Source organism: Anopheles stephensi, chromosome 2, assembly GCF_013141755.1.
Source record: "Anopheles stephensi strain Indian chromosome 2, UCI_ANSTEP_V1.0, whole genome shotgun sequence".
Lineage (NCBI taxonomy): Eukaryota > Metazoa > Arthropoda > Insecta > Diptera > Culicidae > Anopheles > Anopheles stephensi.
The window spans coordinates 67,872,868-67,892,907 of record NC_050202.1 but is presented as its reverse complement, the minus strand read 5'-3'; the positions used below and the strand labels follow the sequence as shown (position 1 = coordinate 67,892,907).

The window sequence follows — 20,040 nt, the reverse complement described above, 5'->3', positions numbered from 1 at the left end:
ATCTTGCGTTTGGCGCGCATTTTTTTTTTGTTTTCATCTGTTGTTGTCGGGTCGCGGATCGCCGTTCGCCAACGACTTCACCGTCTTTCCAATGCGCCGTGGGTCACCTTTGGCGCTGTTTGGCGCGCTGCTGTTCTTCACTCGGATCCGCGCGCGCGCTCGTGTGTGAGTGTTTTTGCGGTTACGATTATTTGAATACGCGCCGAGTGAAAGGTACGGGTTGGCGTACGAGGGAGAAAGAAAATCCCGAACTCGCGGTTCTGTCTGTTTGAATCGAGGGGAAAGGGGAGAAGGAGATGGGAGGCGGGGGAAGGGACTTGAAAACGGGATCGGTTTGCAAAAAAAAAAAACGAAACACACTGAATGATGCGGCCCCGAGACACACTGTACACACTGTACAATTGGATGGTGAAGGAGGAACGCGGAACTCGGGGAAAAGGGCGTGACAAGAAGAGTAGCATAAGACGAGGCAAACCAAACACGCTAGGGTTAGGGGGTGTTTGGGGTGTGTACGGAGAGGCGGAATGTGCATGTGGAACTCCGAATTACGCTCGTAGTAAGCGCGATACAATCTCGCTTCCAACACAACCCGCACACCCCAGATCCCTTTTACCCCCACCCCGTTCCCGTTCCTCACCCAGCCCGAGCATATCGTCACCGTTTTATGATCACTGTGGTGTTGATGGAATAAGGGTGTGTGTGTGGTGTACGATTTATGCTCACTTTATTTGCTTTATCTGTCGATTGCAAACAAGGACACGCACACACGGGTTCTAATACACCTACGCCGGGAATCCTTTTGGTGCACTTTATACCATCTTCGCTTCTTTTTGCACAATCCTTCGTACGATAGCTGTCAACTCCTCGCTCAGATTCGGATGCTGTGTACGCCTGACCGTTCCAAAGATTTAATGTCGATCAGATTTGAGCTCATGCTGTGGTTGTTGTATTTTTTGCTGTTGCTCGAGGTAGAACGCGAGAAGGATAATCGACACATACATACACGCACGTCTGTAAAAGAACCGGTTGGTCCACGGGCACTTGCTCGATCGATAAGATCCTGCAAGAATCGGAGCAGTAAGGAACGGCAGCAGTGAGCAAAGAATGGGAAGAATCAGAGCAGCAAGGAAGACTCTGCTCGGCAGGTAGATATGTAGGACGACGCACTGATCCTCGGCCAAGGAAACCTGGCCCGAAAACCTCCCGTGTGTGCGAGAACAAAGCAAAGGAAGGAACGAGCATCAACATAAGGGAAGAAGGCAGGAAAACGAAGAACCAAAGCATCGGCGTCGCGTTCCTTACGAACATGATATTTGATTTTGTTCGGCGATGCACACGTGTTCCGTTTCAACCAACTGGAAACGGGAGTAAAAAGGGGTTTTGCGTTATGTTTACGCTGTTCTTTCCACCCGTCCGCTTTACCGTCAAGTGTAGAATTATTTTTTGTTTTTTTTTTTTGTTTTTCCCTCAAACACCCGGACGAGAAGCTACTTAAGCTATCTCTGTACCATTGGCGGGAGAGTGTGCAACATGAGATGAGGTTTAAAAAAGGGAGCAGCAACTTGTTTGCATTACCTATAATTTGATCGAAAGCACACTTCCTCTTGCGAGGTACATCTGATCGAGTTTTGTGTTATGATGAGCGTAATTGAATTTTGAAATGACCGTTAGTTTTTTGTTGCCCCACCACGTGTTCTTTGGCGTGTCAAATTACGCACAAGATTAGTTCCTAGATAAGACGCAACGCAAGCGAGAACAGAAGCGAGTGTTTCATTTAACTTAGAATGCTAGAATCCAATCGAATCATAGTCCCGAATGCTAGGGGTCGCCTCGAACGTAATCGTTGTCACCAAACGAGCCGAATTAATCTGGAACAGTTTGTGACGGCGTTGCGGCTACATTGTGACGATGCCGTGCTCGGTAGTTGTGGCTGGCGTAAATTGAAGCAAACTGTCGGACGAGGGTCCGAGCGTGCAGGGAGCTAATTCGTCCACGCACGCGATCGTTCGCTTAGGTTGGGTTGGGTGATGCTGTTAAGGGCCGCGGGTGGAGTAGAGTTTCTAAATAAGGCGGATAGTGGTTCTGATAAGCGTGAGCATTGCGGATAGCGGATAGCGTGGAGTAAGATGGGCAAGCCTTCTCGTCTGGAAACTAAGACCGGAGACGATGCCTCAACGGTGGTGTGGTAGCGATGGTAATTATGATTTTTGCTTTTCTAAAGAATATAAATGTTTCAGTTTGTTATATTTAAATGCTATGTCCTCTGTTCCTCGGACCACCATATGGGTACAGCTTTCTTATCGCAATTCTGACCCTGAAGCAGCCATAAAATTTAATCGACACTTTCAATGCTCCCTTCAATCACATCAACTTAATACCTCGAACTGATTTAACAATAAATTTCTTCCAAAATAATCACAACTTGTTCCCTTTTCATTAGGGGCGAGCTTTCGAAAGTGAATCGTTTCCCTGGTGTAATGGACAAATAATTTCGTCACGGGTTGCCTATTTCTCGACAAGGTTAAAAGTGTGATTTAATGCTCATTGGACCTGTTTTGGCTAATTTTATTTAAATTGCTGCATTACACAACCGACTCCACGTGTCGCGCTGTAGCATTGCCATGGTCAAGGTTAATGATAGTAAATTGTAATTGTGCTGTCTGGACAAGTGCTTCAAGTAGCAAACCGTTTCTCCCACACTGTAGCTCATCTGCATCATCTCCAACACGCTGCCACTCTCTATACTCTGGACAGAAAGAAATATCATGCGGCAGGGAGATATTGTAGGTGGCGAAGCAAGGGCCGCCGTCTTCGCTACTTGATTTCTTAGTCTCTCCTTTGCGCTGCCTCTTGATGACGCTCTTAGCGTTTGGATACGGGGGGTGAGAAGCATAGGGTGGTGGATTGGTCGGTTGATTTGTGAACATTACTCCAACGAAGCGAAGCGATAAGAACGCAAGCAACGGCATAGGTCTGGCCGCTTCTTGCACCCTACCTCGAACACTTCGCCGATCCACTCCGTCCTACAGTGGCGATGGCGGCTTTTGCTTGCACACGTCACCACTTTTAAGATTTTAAATTCCATTTCGTACGTTTGTACTCCCACCAACCCTCTCCTAAGCCCATGTTGCAACAATCCTCGAACCGGATTCTGTAGTGATTTCTTCGTGTTTTGTTGTGGTTGTTGTGTTGTGCCAGCCAGACTCCATTAGTTTCGCGCCATTTCGCCCGCTAGAAAACAGTAGCGCGTATTAAAAATAAAATCGCTAAACTAAGCCCATGTCAGCACGGCTAGTAAGCGGACATGATTGACGCATCAGAAAAACGGGTGATTTATCCATAACCGTCGAGCGCTAATAAATGGCCGCCTTTTCTCCGCAATCATTCGAACCGGGGGTCTAGTCGTGCATTAAAGACAGCTCGGCACCGGCCGAGACTTGGAGCGCACAATCCCCAGTGCCAGTTGCAAAACCCACCCCATACTGATAAGATAACGCGCCACAAACCGTCCGTCGCGAGATTGGCTAGCGTGTCTGCCCTGCGAACTCTTGGGTCCAATGCCTTTGGCTTACGTTCCACCATCACGGCCGGACGGTACAGTCATGATAAACGCGTCCAATCCGTCACAATCGTGGAATCGTGGCCGCGGGATACGGTTGGGATAGGGAGGGACCCCGGGGCCCGGGTTGCTAAATAGAAACAAACAAAATCTGCACGCTGTTTGCTCGTCACTGGCTCTCCGTTTCGCGCTTGTCTGGCGCAGCATAAATCGAGCAAATCAAACGCAAGCGTTGGTTTGCGTTTTCAAATCCAATCAGTTTTCTTATCACTCGCTACTCGTCCATACAAACACGGATTGCATTGTGTGCGTGGTGGTTGCGATGGTTGGGACTTGGGATATGAACTTGACACGCAACACCCTCAAGCTCTCTGAGACGTTTACTTTGCAGAGTAATATTTTTGTTGTTCGGGAAGTACATAAACCTGTCACCGAAATCCATTAGCGTGCCGAAGATGAATTCTTAGAAATATATGTGTATGAGTTTGCAAGAAGCCTAATGACTGAAAGTCTCTATAAGCTCTATAATCGGATTTATGTCGCCTACTATTTGTACCATATTTGCAATCCTTCGGGAAAATATTTGGCGCGCAGTGATTTTTCACTACCATCATCGATCGACAGACCCCGGATCGTCTCCAGTTGATCCCACTAACCGCAAATGCTGCATGACCCTCTTTTTTCTTCCACCATTGCCGCTCATTTTCTGGTGGCGCGCGTTTGCTTGCATAACAATTGACACTCACGAGCGCGATCTCCACACACACTCACAGAACACGTCCACGATCATCATGCTCGCGATCAACGTTTCGGAGGGGTGTGCGTTTTAGGGGTAGAAGGCGGAGATGTGTGTGGTTTTTTTTTTGTTCATCGCCTCATTGCTTGGTCCCTCGCGTGTGTGTGTGTGTTGTTTTTTGCTTGTTTGTTATTTTAGCATAAGTCCTTGAAATTATTTTTGTCGTTTTTTTATGCGCGATTGTACGAACGTCAATTCCTTGCAACTTCGCCCTCGCTCTCTCACTCTCTCTCGCACGCTCGCTCGTACGCTCATTCTATCTCGGCTGCTTCTTGGCAGTATCGTCTCGCGCGCCCCAGTATTGACACTGCATGGTTTGATCGACGCAACAAAATACCCCCATCGCGTCTCCAAATGTTTCCACCCCTTTGCAAACTCATCCCCAATAATAATGGTTGGGGTAGAGGTTTCGCGCGCTTTTTTCAAATCTCTCTCCAACCCCGTCCTTCCCTTCCCCATCTTAGCCGCTGATAATGTTCTCGTTCTTTCGTACGCATACTATCGTGGAGTTGTTTTCTGTGTGTTTTTTTTCTTCTTCTGCAAGATGTCGTCGCGCTCCCGACAGTTTTCACAGTCACCCCCCCCCCCCCCCCCCCCCGGATCGGCGAGCTCGAATGTGTCGCAGCGGCGTTGTTATCTCCCGCGGGTGTATAGTACACCACGAGTTTAGCACGCGGTGTGTGTGTATGGTGGGGTTTATAATTTTATTTTAGAAATCGACGTCGCGATGGATGAAGAATGTGGTTGTCATATCATGGTGTTTGTCCGGACTTGACGGGGTTGCTTCACGCTGTGCTGTCGCCATCTTTCACCCCGTCGCCCATGCTTCATCGCGATCTGGTGTAGCGTAGGCTTTTTTTTCTCCTTTTCTCGTCTTTTTTTGTGTGTTTGTTGCGTACGCGTTCCAATGTTTTCGTCTAAATTCGCGTACGTACGTACGTCTCCGAGGACCAAATTTGGATCGCGATCGCGGCCGCCGGTTTTTGGCGCCAAAAAATGTTTCACCATGGAGTTTGTGTTTTGGGGTTTTTTTTTAATTTTATTTTTGCGCTTTAGTTTTGCTAGTGTCCTTGACGGTGGCTGGTTGGCTGTTTTACGATAGACACTGGCACTGTGCTAATTGCGTACGCTCTGTTATGCTGCTGAAGTATTGATAAACAGGGACACAGTAAAATTCTTAACTTTCCTTCAAGAGCTAAATTACTGAAGATTTGTCAGAACTGAAGTATTTTTCTCTTGATTATTCCTGAATATTCCGTTTGTTGCTTAAAGAAAATATTTGTTTGCACACATGACTGGATGCGGCGATTGGGCGATCATTGGCAATCGATTTGGAGCGATTATTGAATTTCCTTAATTTGGAAAGAATTTCATAACGCTCTGTAAGATATATTTTGATCCTTTGATAGTTTAAAAGACGTTAAATTAGGCACCTACAGGTCTTATTATTTATTGTCTCACTCTTACGCACCAAGCTGATGAGACACAAATGGCGAAACTTATAAGTCTATGTTGCATTTTTAATGATCTCTAGCTTGTTTAGAGGTTGTGTATCAGGAACCACGGTAGACAGTGCAACTTCTTCACCGACGATAACCTTTAAGGACTGCACCTATAATCAGTATTGCTCAATCAGAACACCACACAAAGTACAGTTCAAAAAACTAAACCAACAGCAAGCTGTGTGCACACGAGTTCAGGTTCTACGCATGTCAGGAAGGAATGTTTGTATAATTACTGTACATTATCGCACGTGACCCACATCGCTTTAATTAAATTTGAATTCTAACGCACTTCAGCGAAAACCCCCAGGAACCACAACCTCGGGAAGCTTCCGGCCAAACACGCACGACAACATGTCACGCAATTATACAACAAAATAGATAACCGGACCGAAGATATGATACGTGTGTTATGGTGGTGGGTGAAGGAATTTTTCCTCACACTTCGTTGCTTCTACTGAGCTTCAATGCTTCGTTTATCAAACAGTGGACAACTATCCATCCAACCAAGCGTGTGCGTGTGGTTCAATTTTGCGCTTCCGATTCGCCATACGCACGATGCCGCCATTACACCATTGTTGCCGTTGCGTTGGTTTAGTGCGTTATCGCGCACACCTTACGCAGTTTGCTCAGCAAGATAGTTCAGTCCTCTGTTCAGGTGAATTCCAGTTACCGGTTCGTTGGGCCGTTGCCAGCGAGGGTTTTCGGTGGATGTTGGATCGGGGTCGGTAAAGAATAAATAACTTACCAAACGCACTGAAATTCATGGCGAGTTTCTTTCCTATCAGTGCGGCGCGCGTTCCCGCGGCGTGCATCCAACGTGGAGGTCGCATAGATTAAGTGAAGTTTACTTTCTTGCCGTTTTCTTTCTTTAACCTTGCCTATCCGTGCTTCCGGGGCTACTTCATTCGCCCGTGCACTGAAACAGCACGCACTGCGTTGACGGGTGTCAATGACACTGCATTTGACCACGTGGTCCCGACCAGCTGCTTGCCGAAACGAGTGCTTTCACCCGGGGGTAAATAACCTCGACGCCATTCGAAGCGTATGAATCAGACCTTTGTTCTTTGCTGGCTAGGCTGTTTTGTGCGAGGGAAATCATGCTTTTCGGATAATACTTCTTATCGGGTGAGGCAAAGGGGCAATAGAGCAATTAGATAGAAAAGGCGAAACTCGGGGTTTTCGATATTCAGATTCTATAGGACATTTTTATTGTTATTTTCTGTGTAGCATTTTTTTTCGCGGATTTCCTCATCCATTTTACACGTGATTGGTAAGCTTTGTTGCTCGCATATGTATTGAGGGATAGGTTTTTAACTGATAGTATAGAACGGTCGGTATGGTTTAAAAACTTTTGTGTTTTTTGTTGCGTTTTCTTGTTTTCCGTGCAAATGAACGGAAATGTTTTTCGACAGAGCGAAACACTCACCACCACTATTCTTACACACCTTACAAAAGACACTGCTTTATTGGACCATTCGATTAACGTTCCTTACATGCGATGTAGTACATCCCTAAACAATAGTAACATTTTGGTAGAAGGATAAATAATTAACTAAATTTTCGTTTCGTTTCATTGAATGATTGATTCTCGGTGTGTACGCAACTGCATGATATTGTTCTCTTCTCTAATTTGCATTTTGAAGTGCATAATTTACGCACAAAGTCACACAAAGCTACTTGCTGCTGGGAGGTCACTGGAGGAGAGCTCTCATCAATCTACCGAACGGAACTAAACGGAAACTTGGATGCAATAAGGAAATGTTGGTTGAAAAGTAACTTACACTTAAGCCTGCCTGTAACGGAGGCAAATCCCTAATGCTATGCAAAAAGAAAAGACAAAACTTTAACCGAAACGCGCGAGAGCTCAAACTGCACTGAGGGCCGGTAATATACATGCTCATCTATATAGGTAGGTAGTGTTGGTGTTTGCTAAAATTATTAACCAGCTGTATTTAATTGGTGCAGTACTGTGTTTGTATTGCCGTTGCGCACACGTCACGTCTCTACTCTCGTATGGCGAATTTATAGATCAATTTCACTAATCTCAAGTGTGGGCGACAAAAAAAACAAGTTAAGAGAAAAAAAAACTACTAAAACAAACAAACATAATAAAACACCTTTCTACTAATGATTAAATTGCTCGATCACATCCATTTGGTACAACGAACGCACTGGTTGAAGAAAAGTTTTTTTTTTGCTGTTTTTTCCTGAAAGGTCGAAGCGCATCGACGCAGATTGTAAGGCACACCAAGGCACTCTTGGAAGACGATCAGTTTCTGTTCGTGAAAAAATGTTTGTTCTTTAATTATCTGCCTCTTATTATTATCTTTTTCTGGTTGTTTTCAACTGTCTGACAGAGCGTCTAGTTTCCGTGTCGACTCTTAGAAGACAGTGGGTGAAAAAGTAAGAATGATGGGATGAATTCCTTACGTTGATCTCAACCGAAAACTCATAAAGGTTCTACACACTTATCCAAGGTTTATCTACTACGCATTATAACAATGGGGAATGGAGGGAGGGAGGGGGGGAGTGAAAGGAAATAGAGAGGAGCTTTTCGTAGGATCGGGAGAGAAGAGCTACAATAAACAAAAAATAATTATTAAACTGAGATCGGGACTTTGATAAAAAATTTCCTTCACTTCACTGCAATTTTCCTGCACCATCTGACCCCACGGCTGTTTTTTTGCCTAACGCCTGTTGGTGCGTCAAGCCGATAACCATAACCGTCAGACCGTTCACATTGCAGCGATACAACAAACAAGCAAAAATAAAAATAATATTAGTTAATAAAGAATTAAACGAGCTACGATACAAAATATAAACATATAATTTAACGATTACATTATAAACCTTCCCTTAATCCCACCCATTTTTACGGCGCGAATTGGAGTGTTGCTCACGTTTTTTACACCACAATGTCTAAGAAAACTTAAACTTATACTGCCACACTAACGCATCTGCTAATCAACTCACCTAGTTGCGGTGAGCGAAGAATTATAAATCAAGGGCAGGATGTAAAGCAAAAAAAAATGAAAAAGGAAAAACATTATACTTCATTTGAATTATATTAAACCGATGCTCTGGGAAAAGGAGGCAAGTTAATCATTTAACCAAACGAGAAACAGGGGAAAATGCATTTAAAATCAACAAACAAATGGTTCGAAACATAATCGGAAAGAATTACTATCACGCTAACAACGACGGTTTGTGCAACAGTGCATCCATCTTCACACGTCTACTTAATAAAGGGTATCTCTAATCTGATCGTTCTGATGTTGAATTGATTTGGTAAAAATAAAAAAAAAACGATAAAATGTGGAGTGATGTTTTATGGGAAAAAATACAAATAAAACATTTACTTCTTAAACCACAAAGCGGCTCCAACTCAACTGGATAAACACGAGAAGGGAAATTCATTCATTTTAATGGTAATTAACACATTTTTCAACTTATTTGTTTTTGTTTTTTGCTACATTTTATCTACAACATTCACACCATTCCAACGTACAACATCTCACGGAAAAAACGGGAGAATACGAAAAAAAAAAACGAAACATTACATACACATACACTCGCTTAGAAAATATCACATGAGATCGCGTTCATTTTTATATGCTTTGTATTACCTCATCTCTTGCTCTGTTTTCTTGCGTTTGCTTTTGTTTTGTCTTAAGGAAACGGTACTGTCAATTCTTCTTGCGCCACTACTACTGCTATTTTCTGCAAAATGCTTTCTTGGACTACACAGTCGATAAAGATACCATGTACCACACCGTTCGTCATCGCTTTTCTTTCTGCCTAGGGGATGGATTTGACCACATCTTTGAAGTACAACAATAATCTATACACTCGTCAGTAAAGGTGCTGCTTTGATGATCGTTTTCCTGGGCTACAAGCTATCTGTGGCACAGATAGGACAAGCAGGTGTCTGGGGTTTGGTGAGTTATCCATGTCGTCTCAATTGGTTGCTAAAATCCGTTTTACGAACGATGATCGCGCTCCATTCGAGTTACATCACGCAAACTAACCTTGAGCACCATGTGGATGGGGCAACAAGTCGAGCATCATTGTAACAGGACCGGTATTAATTACTTCTTTACAACGAAGTAACAGAAAAGCCAACAAAAAAGACACCAACCGGAGTTGAGTTGGTCGCGCGTGGCGCACGGTGAACGCCCATCCAGGGTGTACATTTATTGGTTGATGTTTACTGCAACATGAGTACGGATGATGTGTGATCTGCGGAAGAGGCAAGAAAACGAGCAAGAAAAATATTAGTGCTAAATTTAAGCTTGTTTTACTGAATTTTAAATATTGCTTCGAGTTGCTTTAGGAACTCTTTTTGTGAACTTTTCACAAATGAAAAGAAAACTTTGTTTTGATTATTTCTTTTGAGAACCCATACTCTAATCCGTGTCCTAATGTGTGGAACGAGTTCGCGCCATTTTCTGCGCGCCAAAAACATCCCCATCGAGGTGAGTTTTATTTGCGTTTTTTTTTTCGTCCACAAATTGATACAGCGCGAGCGTCTTCGGATGATGACGATGCTCTGCGTTCTTCGTTTACGATTTCCGTAACAGACACATGGGCAATAACCAACCAACAATACATTCGAAGGTGTAGGTAGCTGTTATCACCGTGAAAATGAAATAAATAAAGCAAAATTCGCACACACATAACAATCGGCACCTCGCGCCCAATCGTCGAGATGTGCGTTATTCACCCTCGATCCACCCTCGATCCTCCCAGAGCTTACCTACCACCCCTTTACACAAACACTCTCACAGACTTGGTCGGTCTCAAGACGGTGGTACATACAGCTACAGAGTCTCGAGTTTCTGAGTTCGTGGAGAGGTTTGGTGAGCTCGTCTGTCAGCACTATCACTACCCCACCGAGTGGGACTTGGACTTGGGTGCGAGATGAATATACTAATGGTTCGACCCGATTTAAGTGTGCGTGGATGCGTGTGGACTTCGACAGTGGAGGGCGTGCACATTTTAAAAGACCTTAGGAGAGCGGAGAGTAAAAAAAGCGAAGAAATCTGCAACCACCTCCCACTTCGGTACGATCTGGTCAGCTGGACACGACGACAGGCAACAGGAACGTGCTCCTTGCCAACACGCGCGGAAGAAGGCGTGGTACGATGGGCGCGCGTTGGAGCCACCTTCAACCTTCAGTGTCCCCGCGTTTTTTCGCCAGTGTGTCCTTTTGTGAGGTAAGCGCGCGCGCGCGCGAAACAGCATTAGAGAGAAGGCGTATAATCGGGCGTATAAAGGTAACCTTGTTGGTGGCGTTCTGGTTTGATTCTTCTTTTTTTTTCGCAACAAACACAAGTTTGGAAGCGCGTGCGCGCGCGCTTTTTAGATGCATTTCAGAGAGCGGGGTGTTTCGGGCTTCTCTTCGCTGCGTTGCGCGAATCGCGATCTTCGCATGTTGCCATTTAGAGATGGGTATGGAAGGCATTAAAATTCAAACACTTCTTTTTTTGTTGCTGTTTTGACGAGAGTTGTGATTCGCGAGGTGTTAAAGGTGACCACTAAAGATTACCTTTATGGGGTTGTTTTTTCCAAGAATATATTCAAAGCCTGTGGAAAAGATTTAAGATCGTTGCATTGCGAATGGTGATGGTGCATCAAGAATCGTGAGCTGTTTTTTATCAGCTTCACTGCTCGATAACTTCATAAACAGCAATTTCTACTCAGAATCTCTGGAAGCGTTCTTTCATTTTTCCCGCCCCGAAAAAAGATGCAAATGCGAAGATCAATGCCTTGTGTTAGCACCACAAAAAACGCCAACGGTAGTAGAATACAATTTTGGCAGGGAAAAAAAAACAATGAATGAAAGGAGGGCAAATGAATAATTCTACTTCATGGTTAACTTAAATCCGAAATGATATGCTAAATGTTGCCCTCCGAAATTTGATTCACCCCGAGCAAGATAACACGTACGTTTAGATGAAGTGCAATAAGCTTCTATCTTCTTCGTTTCGCTGCGCCTAACTTCTTCCGGAAGTCTGCTGTGGCACATGCATTATGCAATGCTAAAATCAGTTCGATGATGCATTTCAATCGTCGGCACACACACTCCACAAAGAATCGGATCATTAATTTTGCCCGCCTTCTTTGCTGGAGTGGGCCATGCCGTGTCACAATTAGATATTTTATTGTTTCAACGCGTGAAGAAACTCAAGGAAGAAAAACCTGGAACCGAAAAAACACGTACTGACAGCTAGGTTTCGTTACGGTTACGGATTGCAGATTACGGTGTCCGATTGTCCGGTGGTGCTCTCTACACGCCCCGTTGACTTCCTGCCGGTACATTTTCGACCAAAAGCAACTGCATCCCCCAAATAATCAAGTGGTGCTTCTTCCCGTTGCAGTTCCACTTTACCGTTGCGGAGGAAAAACGGGCTCCGAAAAGCTCAACACAACAACCGCGTGCATTCGCGTGAAAAAAGTGTTGCATTAATGAGATCTTACGTGGATAGGTAACAATTTAATGGAGAAAAAAAAAGGCTTAGTACAGTAAGTTGCTAATTGCACACGTTTCCGATGCTCCGATGCACTGCTTTAAGTTATTACTCCCGGATGCTATCATTAGTGGAGAGGAGCGTTTTTAACAACCATTATTATTATCTTTTGCAGCATTTTAAGCTGAGAGAGTTTAGTTGCTGGGGCAAACCGTTTGCCAATTGTTGCTGGTAGTAGTGCGATCGTTATATTGATGGGCTTGTGGAAGGCATACAAATTGCTGCTTTCGACCGTGCTCGTGTGGAATTATTTGAAGTTGACATGAAACAATGAAAGGTTTTATGAAGCAATGAAATATTAAGTGCTGTATTTGAAGCACGAAACTTTATACTTTATAAGTAACATAATTTCAAGTATGTTAGTGCAAATTCCAAATATTTGAAATCATTCCGCTTCGGAGGAAAGCAGACGGCGCTCAATGGCGCCATTAATTGATCGAAAGTCGATCGGCGAATCGCTCATCATCCGTACCACGTCCATCGGGCTAAAGACAACAACGCCGTTTTTAATTAATTTGCCAGTTCACACTTGAAGCAGCAAATGAAAAAGAGAAACACAGGAGGTGTAAAAGTCATGGTGCAATACGAGCTGCATCCGTCTGCTAGGGCCTGCAGTGCAGCACACGGTGTTGAGCACCGGGGACAGTGGAAAAAAAAAAAAATAGCGGATGAAACGAAGCGATGCGTTCATGACTTCATTCCGTCCACATTCTACAGCAAATGTGCTAGGTCGACGGGCGACGGTCGGCTTCCGTTTTATTTTTCCACACCACTCACCCCACCGAACCGACAACGATCGAGCGATCCCCTGCTGCAGATGCAAGTGGAATGCATGATCGTTTCCGCGTTGGGTGTGAGTGGTTTTAAAGGCAAAAAACCCCTAGCAACGGTAAGGTTCAACTGACTTTTTCTTTTGTGCCTCTCGTTTTTATTCGTTATTGACATTAGATGATGCTTAGGTTTAATTGAAAAAATAAAAATTGCTTTTAAAAGACCGCCACGCAATGTCACTCGACGACTCGTAAGCTTTATACGACTATATTTAAGCGAAGTCATTCCCTGAACCACCCGATGCACTCGCGAAACGATGCTTTTAATTTATTTCTATTTATTTTATGATGGCGTAAAGTGACTGTTCCATCGGCTAATGGCAAACAACGATCATCATCGTCAACATCGCACAGTCGGCGCATTTAATCGAAAATGCATTTTAAGTAGCGCCGTCTTTGTATGCGGCTCGTACTGCATACGTGAAACAAAGAAACGCGGTTGCTGATATACAAATGGTTTACTTTTTCTTCTTGTGGCTTTTCCCGATAAAATTCAACCAAACGGATCCGCGACGGTAAAGTGTAAATTGACCAGTGGTTGGGTCACCGTTAAATTACCCCGATGGGCCATGAGCATTTAAACGCACCAACTTCTTCTGCCGCGGGTTGCAATTAATTGCCGCACTCGAGCAAGTGCAACGCCACTCGAAGTTTGCACTCAAAAAGTGCTATTTTTGGACTAGTTGCAAACTCAACCGTCACCGTTTGCGCTTGGTAAAGGTCAGCCGGGGTGGTTTGCTACAATTAGCGATTCAAACTGCTTGCATCCGTCCTGTTGCTGGTGCACATTTTAGGGTGCGGTTCGAAGTTTTTCTTCTTTACAGGAAACGATAGAAGACACCACACGGCTCTGGTATTTAGAATTGGGTGGGTGAAGCGTAACGGAAATATTTAAAAAAATGCGCTGATTTTGATTTTCAACCAAATTGAATATTTATGTTGTTTGATGAATGTGATACTTTAAGCAACCTTGTAGAATTCCATCGCCACGAGTCATTTGACGGTATGAATTAGAAGTAAATGTCAAGGCTATTGCTACTGTTTGATGATGCTGAGTTTTGGTTCAAGAAAAAAAAAATCATATGGACAAATTTTGGGAGTTTTCTCATAAATTTTAAATTTGCATTGAACGTCACCCGTTCAATGTACGACCTTCACCTTGGCAAGACCGTTAGCACAAAAAGAAGCACCAGCTTTGCAAATGTGTTTGTTCTCTTCATCGCGGAGCAGCACACAAAAAATAGCCCCCCCGGTTGCAAAAACAAATACAGTTGCAAAATAATACTTCCTTCCTTTTTTTTCCTTCCACTGTGGTAGAAAACCTTACGAAGAGAGGAAAACAATAATTTTCATGCTGTTGGTAACGAATGAGGTTGTGTTGTGCTTCCTACCACGAATGAACCTCCCCCGTGTTGCATCTGTTTAAATATACACATTTTTCACGCCATTACCACCGCCAGCAACCCCACCATCACCACCAAACCCCACCACATGAATATGTTAGACATTGACAAAAGACAGCGAAGGTGCTTATTAGAACGTTTGTTGCGATCGTCTTTCGACTCTCGGCTCGGCAGCCACAAAAAGGAGGCTGTGTTCCTTGCGGACCGGCAACCATATTTTCGCGCCAATTCTTCCCGCACCGAGCAGACATGGTGGCTACAAAATACGCTTGCAACCACTTCCACGCAGCCACGCACACTTAGGCAAGGGCCATAAGAACGTGTGCCGGTTCGAGCGCGCGCGCGATTTTGCCTTTCCGCTCTCGCTATCAACGATCTCGCGGGTACGCGCACCTTGGCGATTTGGGTTCTGCAAATTTCGTGTACCATCGTGACCGGGCGCGGGTGGACCTGGACCTGTGTGCGTAGACATATTTGGCGCAAAAAATTGTGCGCCGGTTGTGTGTCTGCTTGACCGCGCGAATAGCGCCACAAAACGGATGCACCGGGAACGCAAATGCTGACAGAGGGAGATCAGCAATTTCGGGATGAAAGATGAATCATGGAGATGGCAGAGAAGCTAACCGAACCTATGCTTCCATAGAAGCTAAAGAAACGAAAGAGATAGAACTAAAAAGTTGCAAAAGGACAATACAGACGATCGTATGTTTTTTTAGTGTTCGAGAGTGAGAAAGAGATCCGAAAATGGGAACAGGTATTCCCGCTGGGAAAACGAGCCCAACCAAAAAAAAAGCGCGCCAAAAATGTAGTTCTTCAAACCAAACAAGAAAAGAATCCAAAGACGCGCGCAAACAACCGCACATATCTCCAAACGGGAAAATGGTGACGTCAATGAAAAGTGCAACTCCCGCCGAAAATCCCGTTCGGAACGCGTGCACGTTCGCGCCCTTACCGTGTGCGTGTGTGAGTCCCGAAAAGCAGTGGAAAGAAAATGCGCGATCGAAAGGCAAAGCAGATTGCCTTTTTTTTCTTCGTTGAGCGATCCTTCCCATGATCATTCGTGCCCGCAATCCGTATCGACAGCATAATATCGATCTGCTAGGAGACCGTTGGCAGGCATTGGTTGTGGCGCGTAAAATGATTTCCCGCCATCTAAGCGCACGCAGATACGGCCAAGGTTTTCGGCGCGATTTTTAAGGGTTTTGTTCCAACGGATCAGGTGTTTAGGGTGGTGTTGGTGTAGGTGAATCATTGGGCTCAAATGAAGGTCGTCACCAGTGTGCAACACGCACGCGGTCTTTCTTTTTGAACATCTTGTTTCTCTCCCAATTTCACAAGCTCTCTCTCTCGTTTAAACAAGGCCCTTTTAGGCGCGAATTCTTGATATTTGCAAGAGCAAGCGACGACTCAACGTTTAGCAGGAATTATACGTTTTATAGGATATTAGAACTCTTTATAGGATATTAGAAAGATTTTTGTATAAATTTCTTTAGAAGAATGTGACAGCAGTGCTAACAGGTGAGTCAATAATTTGGCGCGGGAAAACACATGCTGAGATAGAGAATGAGCGAGAGAGAGAGAGAGTAAAAGCGCGCCCTTCAAACACACAGATGATCGTTTTGCGCGCGCATCCTTGCTGTCAGGTGTGATGGCGCAAAAAACGCACACACCTGAACGAGCAATTGGAAGAAATGCTCTTACTCTCCCTCTCACTCTCTCTTTCACCCACACATAAGCACATTGCACGTTGTCACAGGGCCATCCAGCTGAGAGTCTTTGGCCGGCAAGTTGCATTTTTGGCGCGAAAATGCATGCCTTCGTGACTCAAGAAATTGTATAGAAACTAGAGGTGTTTTTTTAGCTCTCTCTCTCTATTCGTTATCAATGGACGACTCACCTGTCTAGGTTGGTAAAATGGCTTGTTGGTTTTCCCCCCGGGGTTTCAATCTTTCGCTGCTGCCACTTCTATTCACTTCTCACGCACGGCCGTTGATTTTGTTTTGTCAGCTTTCTTCTCTACAGTTTCTGTTATAATTTCTTTTAGTTTTTAAACATTTTCCCTTTTTTGTCTAACTTTTTTGTTTCTTGCTTTCTTTTCCTTTTACACAGCCCACGATGTTTGGCGGTATTGCACTCTTTTGGTGGCGCGCGCGCGTCTTTTACACTGGAACTGGAGCGTTTCGCCGCGGAGCGTTTGGTGATGATGATGACGGACGGGCACACTGCTGATTCTTTTTTGTGTGTGTGGGTGCATTGCTGACTTCTTGAGCCAATTACAAGCACGCTCGCTTCATTGGTGATGATGGCGATGGTGCAGTCCACCCGCCGACGCCGAACTCTTGGAGCTGGTCAGACCCCGCTCGGTGTACGGATCGAAGCCGTACTGTTTGATGACGCGCTGCCGTTCGGCTTTCTCGTGATCCTCGTATATGCGCCTGGTGTCGGTTGGGTCGGGCCTGTCGAACAGGCACCGCCTGGCCGGGGTGCGCATCATACCGAAGGCGGAAGAGTTGGTGGACGGTGAGTTTGGACTGATGCGGCCACTGCCGATACCGCTCGATCGTAGGCTGCTACCGCCTCCGTGTGTTAGGCTGCCACTGCCACTGATGCCACCGCCACCAGAACCGGTGCCCGTGTAGTCGTAGGCAGCCGTCACGCGGGCAGCGGAAGCAGCGGCCGACTGGGGCAACACGTTCGGGTGCTGCACACTTCCGACGGTCATCGTTTCACGGGTGCAGCGGGGTGGCATGGGAAGTTTACGGAGCGCACTGGCGGAAGTGGAGTCTCACAGCCAAATCGGGACGAAACGTTATAGGTTCGGTGGGAAGCTGGGAAGTTTGGCCTGATTCACACCCTTGCGTTGCCTTGCACAGCTCAAGGGGACATCTCACAGCGCTACGCAGTAGAATTTTTCACTTTGTACTTCGACTCACTTGTCACTAACGTATTTTCACTTGTTGTAAGGCACGTATGAAGTTTTCACATAATTTCTTATATCAAACACAACCACTCTCTCACATACACTTGTATGCACACAGCGCTGCGTTGCTCTTTCGGTGGGATCGTGTAGATCGAGCTCTTGGCACACTTTGACTGCAGCGTGTAAAGCAATGTAAGGTTGCGTTTTCTTGCACCGCACACACACACAAAGCACAACTTGCTCACGCTTCTGTAACGCTTCTATTTTATATCGTTAATGGCAGCCGTTTTCACCACGGGGTGAGAGATCTTAGCGCTTGGGAAGCTGCGGCACACGCAACCGGACACGGGGAGCAAAGACACGGCCGACGACGACGGCACACATTCACTTATGCACGGGGAGTACGCCCATTCACGAAGAACACGATCACGAACACGGAAGAAGTGGACCTTGCCCCTACCGAAGACTACATTCCAGACATTCGCGGTCTTTAACCATCGAGCACAGCTTTGTGTGTGATTTTTTTCCTTTCTTCAAACAGACGATGATCTTTGGGCGCTTTTGTTGAACTCCGTTGATCGCCAAACACACAGCCTTTTTCGGGAATCAAACCTTCTTTAAATCGCTCTTTCGGCTGTGTGCCTTTCACACAGTTCACAGAAACGCTATTTAATTGATTGGCACAGAAATGGGGATAAAAAAACGACGAACTTTCGACACTACTTTTCGCTTTTGTCACGCGAGCACGGTATGTATGCGCGGAGTACGATCGTCGCTATAGGTGGGTGGAAATATTCACGCGGAACAGCCTTCGGGCGGAGCGCGCACCAGACACGTCCGTTCGACTCGAGAGATTTATCGTGTTGTGAGAGCTGCCGCTGCCGAACGCAGCTCGTACACCGCCCGATCGGTTTCGCGGGTTTCTCTCCAGGCCAGGCATGGCAAATCAAGCGTCAAGCGAATACATGCCAGTTAAATAATTGAACAATAGGAACTATACTTTATGAAAAGCCTTAAGTGATTGTGGTGGTTATTATAAATGGGTATGAAAAAATAGATAAACTTGATATTTTGAAAATCTAAAATATTCATGTTCAGGATGTTATAGAATCACAGAATAATTGATGTTTTCATAGAACACACATCGCAAATCACTATTTCAGAAATTTAATGTATTTTTAAAGCATTAATGTATTTATAAAGCAGAATAATATTACATAATTTTTTAATCAGCTTTAAAGTGTAAAATAGAGTTTATTTATGTAGAACAACCTGCGTAACTCAACGATTTGACATACCTGAAGCATGCTGTGTTATGCTCCGGCGGGTGGTGCTCACACATACTAGTGCAACATACCAGGGGTGAGAAAGTACATCACAACTTACAATGTTGTATTAGCCCTTTGAATTGATGTCCTTTGTTTTCTTGCACTTTATAATTTAAATTGAATAATTAGTGAGTAAGCAACACATACTTGTAAATATTAAAAAAAAAAATAAAATTGGTACGTATTTTTTCATTCTTAAAATAAATTACTGTATTTTGTAAATAAATTTTTTATCTCCTTCTTTTTCTTCCTTAATATATTTTTTGTTTCACGCTGCCATACCTAGTTTTATGCCACATTTACTGAAAATTGTGCCCGAAGTGGCACTACAGTTGTTGCGAATACAACCTGCAGGTGAGATTTGAACCAACGCCGATTATATTGTTATGTTCAGCTTTAAAAACCGTAACATGCATATTAACTCAAAAATTTAAATTAATTTTCAATTGTTTTCACTTGAATTAATTTCATCGTTTTTAGCAATACGGCCAGGCCGTTCTTTATGAATAAAAAAAAAAAATCATCGTTTTTTTAAGCAATGCCATAAATATTACGTTCTAGGGAACTCATATGCATGAGTGTTTTGGTGAGTTCCTCTTCATGATCCGCGATGTGCAGAACATCGAAATTGTCGTTATTTTAAAGAATAATACCGTATTTTTTGCATTGGAAATTGAAGCATATCGTAAAAATAGTTGTGATACTCTTTTAGGATTTTTTGTAATATTGTTGCATGTTTGTTAATATTGTAGGATGTTGTAATGCTAGCTTTTTCTCTACAGTGCCATTGAAAAGTCCACTATAATTGCTAAATGAATGGTTTCTTGCATTATAACGCAAGCCGCAAGAATAATATCGATTTGGGTACAATTATGGCCACCAATTGCTCGTACAGTTACAGTATCAATCATATACAACAGTAGCAATCGACAACGTACAAATTATGGAAGGGTTGAAGAGGAAAAAAGGCTCAGAAGAAAATATAATACATAACAAGTTGAAAGCGAAATAAGTTAAACCTTTTTTTCAAAAAATGTCTAGCACTACATTATGCTACGCAATAATGGAATTTAAAACGCATCCTGTAAATTAAATTATAATGATTTAGAAAATTGTTTTTTCTTTAGAATCTATCTAAAAGAATCTGTAGGTTCTTTTTGGAACCAATT

General features: G+C 44.2%; 1 protein-coding gene and 1 long non-coding RNA gene across 2 annotated transcripts; both read right to left on the bottom strand.

Annotated features, from left to right (window-relative positions):
• Positions 1-1,552: 1,552 nt before the first annotated feature.
• Positions 1,553-3,714, bottom strand: LOC118504440. The gene is made up of 2 exons (XR_004905300.1): positions 3,573-3,714; positions 1,553-3,231 (listed from the first exon to the last, which is right to left on the bottom strand). It is a non-coding gene; the product is annotated as an uncharacterized LOC118504440 (long non-coding RNA).
• Positions 3,715-7,036: 3,322 nt separating this feature from the next.
• Positions 7,037-18,410, bottom strand: LOC118504439. The gene is made up of 2 exons (XM_036038900.1): positions 16,521-18,410; positions 7,037-10,099 (listed from the first exon to the last, which is right to left on the bottom strand). Exon 1 carries the CDS (start codon positions 17,370-17,372, stop codon positions 16,914-16,916), a length of 459 nt encoding a protein of 152 aa, XP_035894793.1. The 5' UTR covers positions 17,373-18,410; the 3' UTR covers positions 7,037-10,099; positions 16,521-16,913.
• Positions 18,411-20,040: the final 1,630 nt, after the last annotated feature.

Excerpts from the sequence above, each read along its gene's own strand:
- LOC118504439 (XM_036038900.1), bottom strand. The coding sequence starts at position 17,372 with ATGCCACCCCGCTGCACCCGTGAAACGATGACCGTCGGAAGTGTGCAG.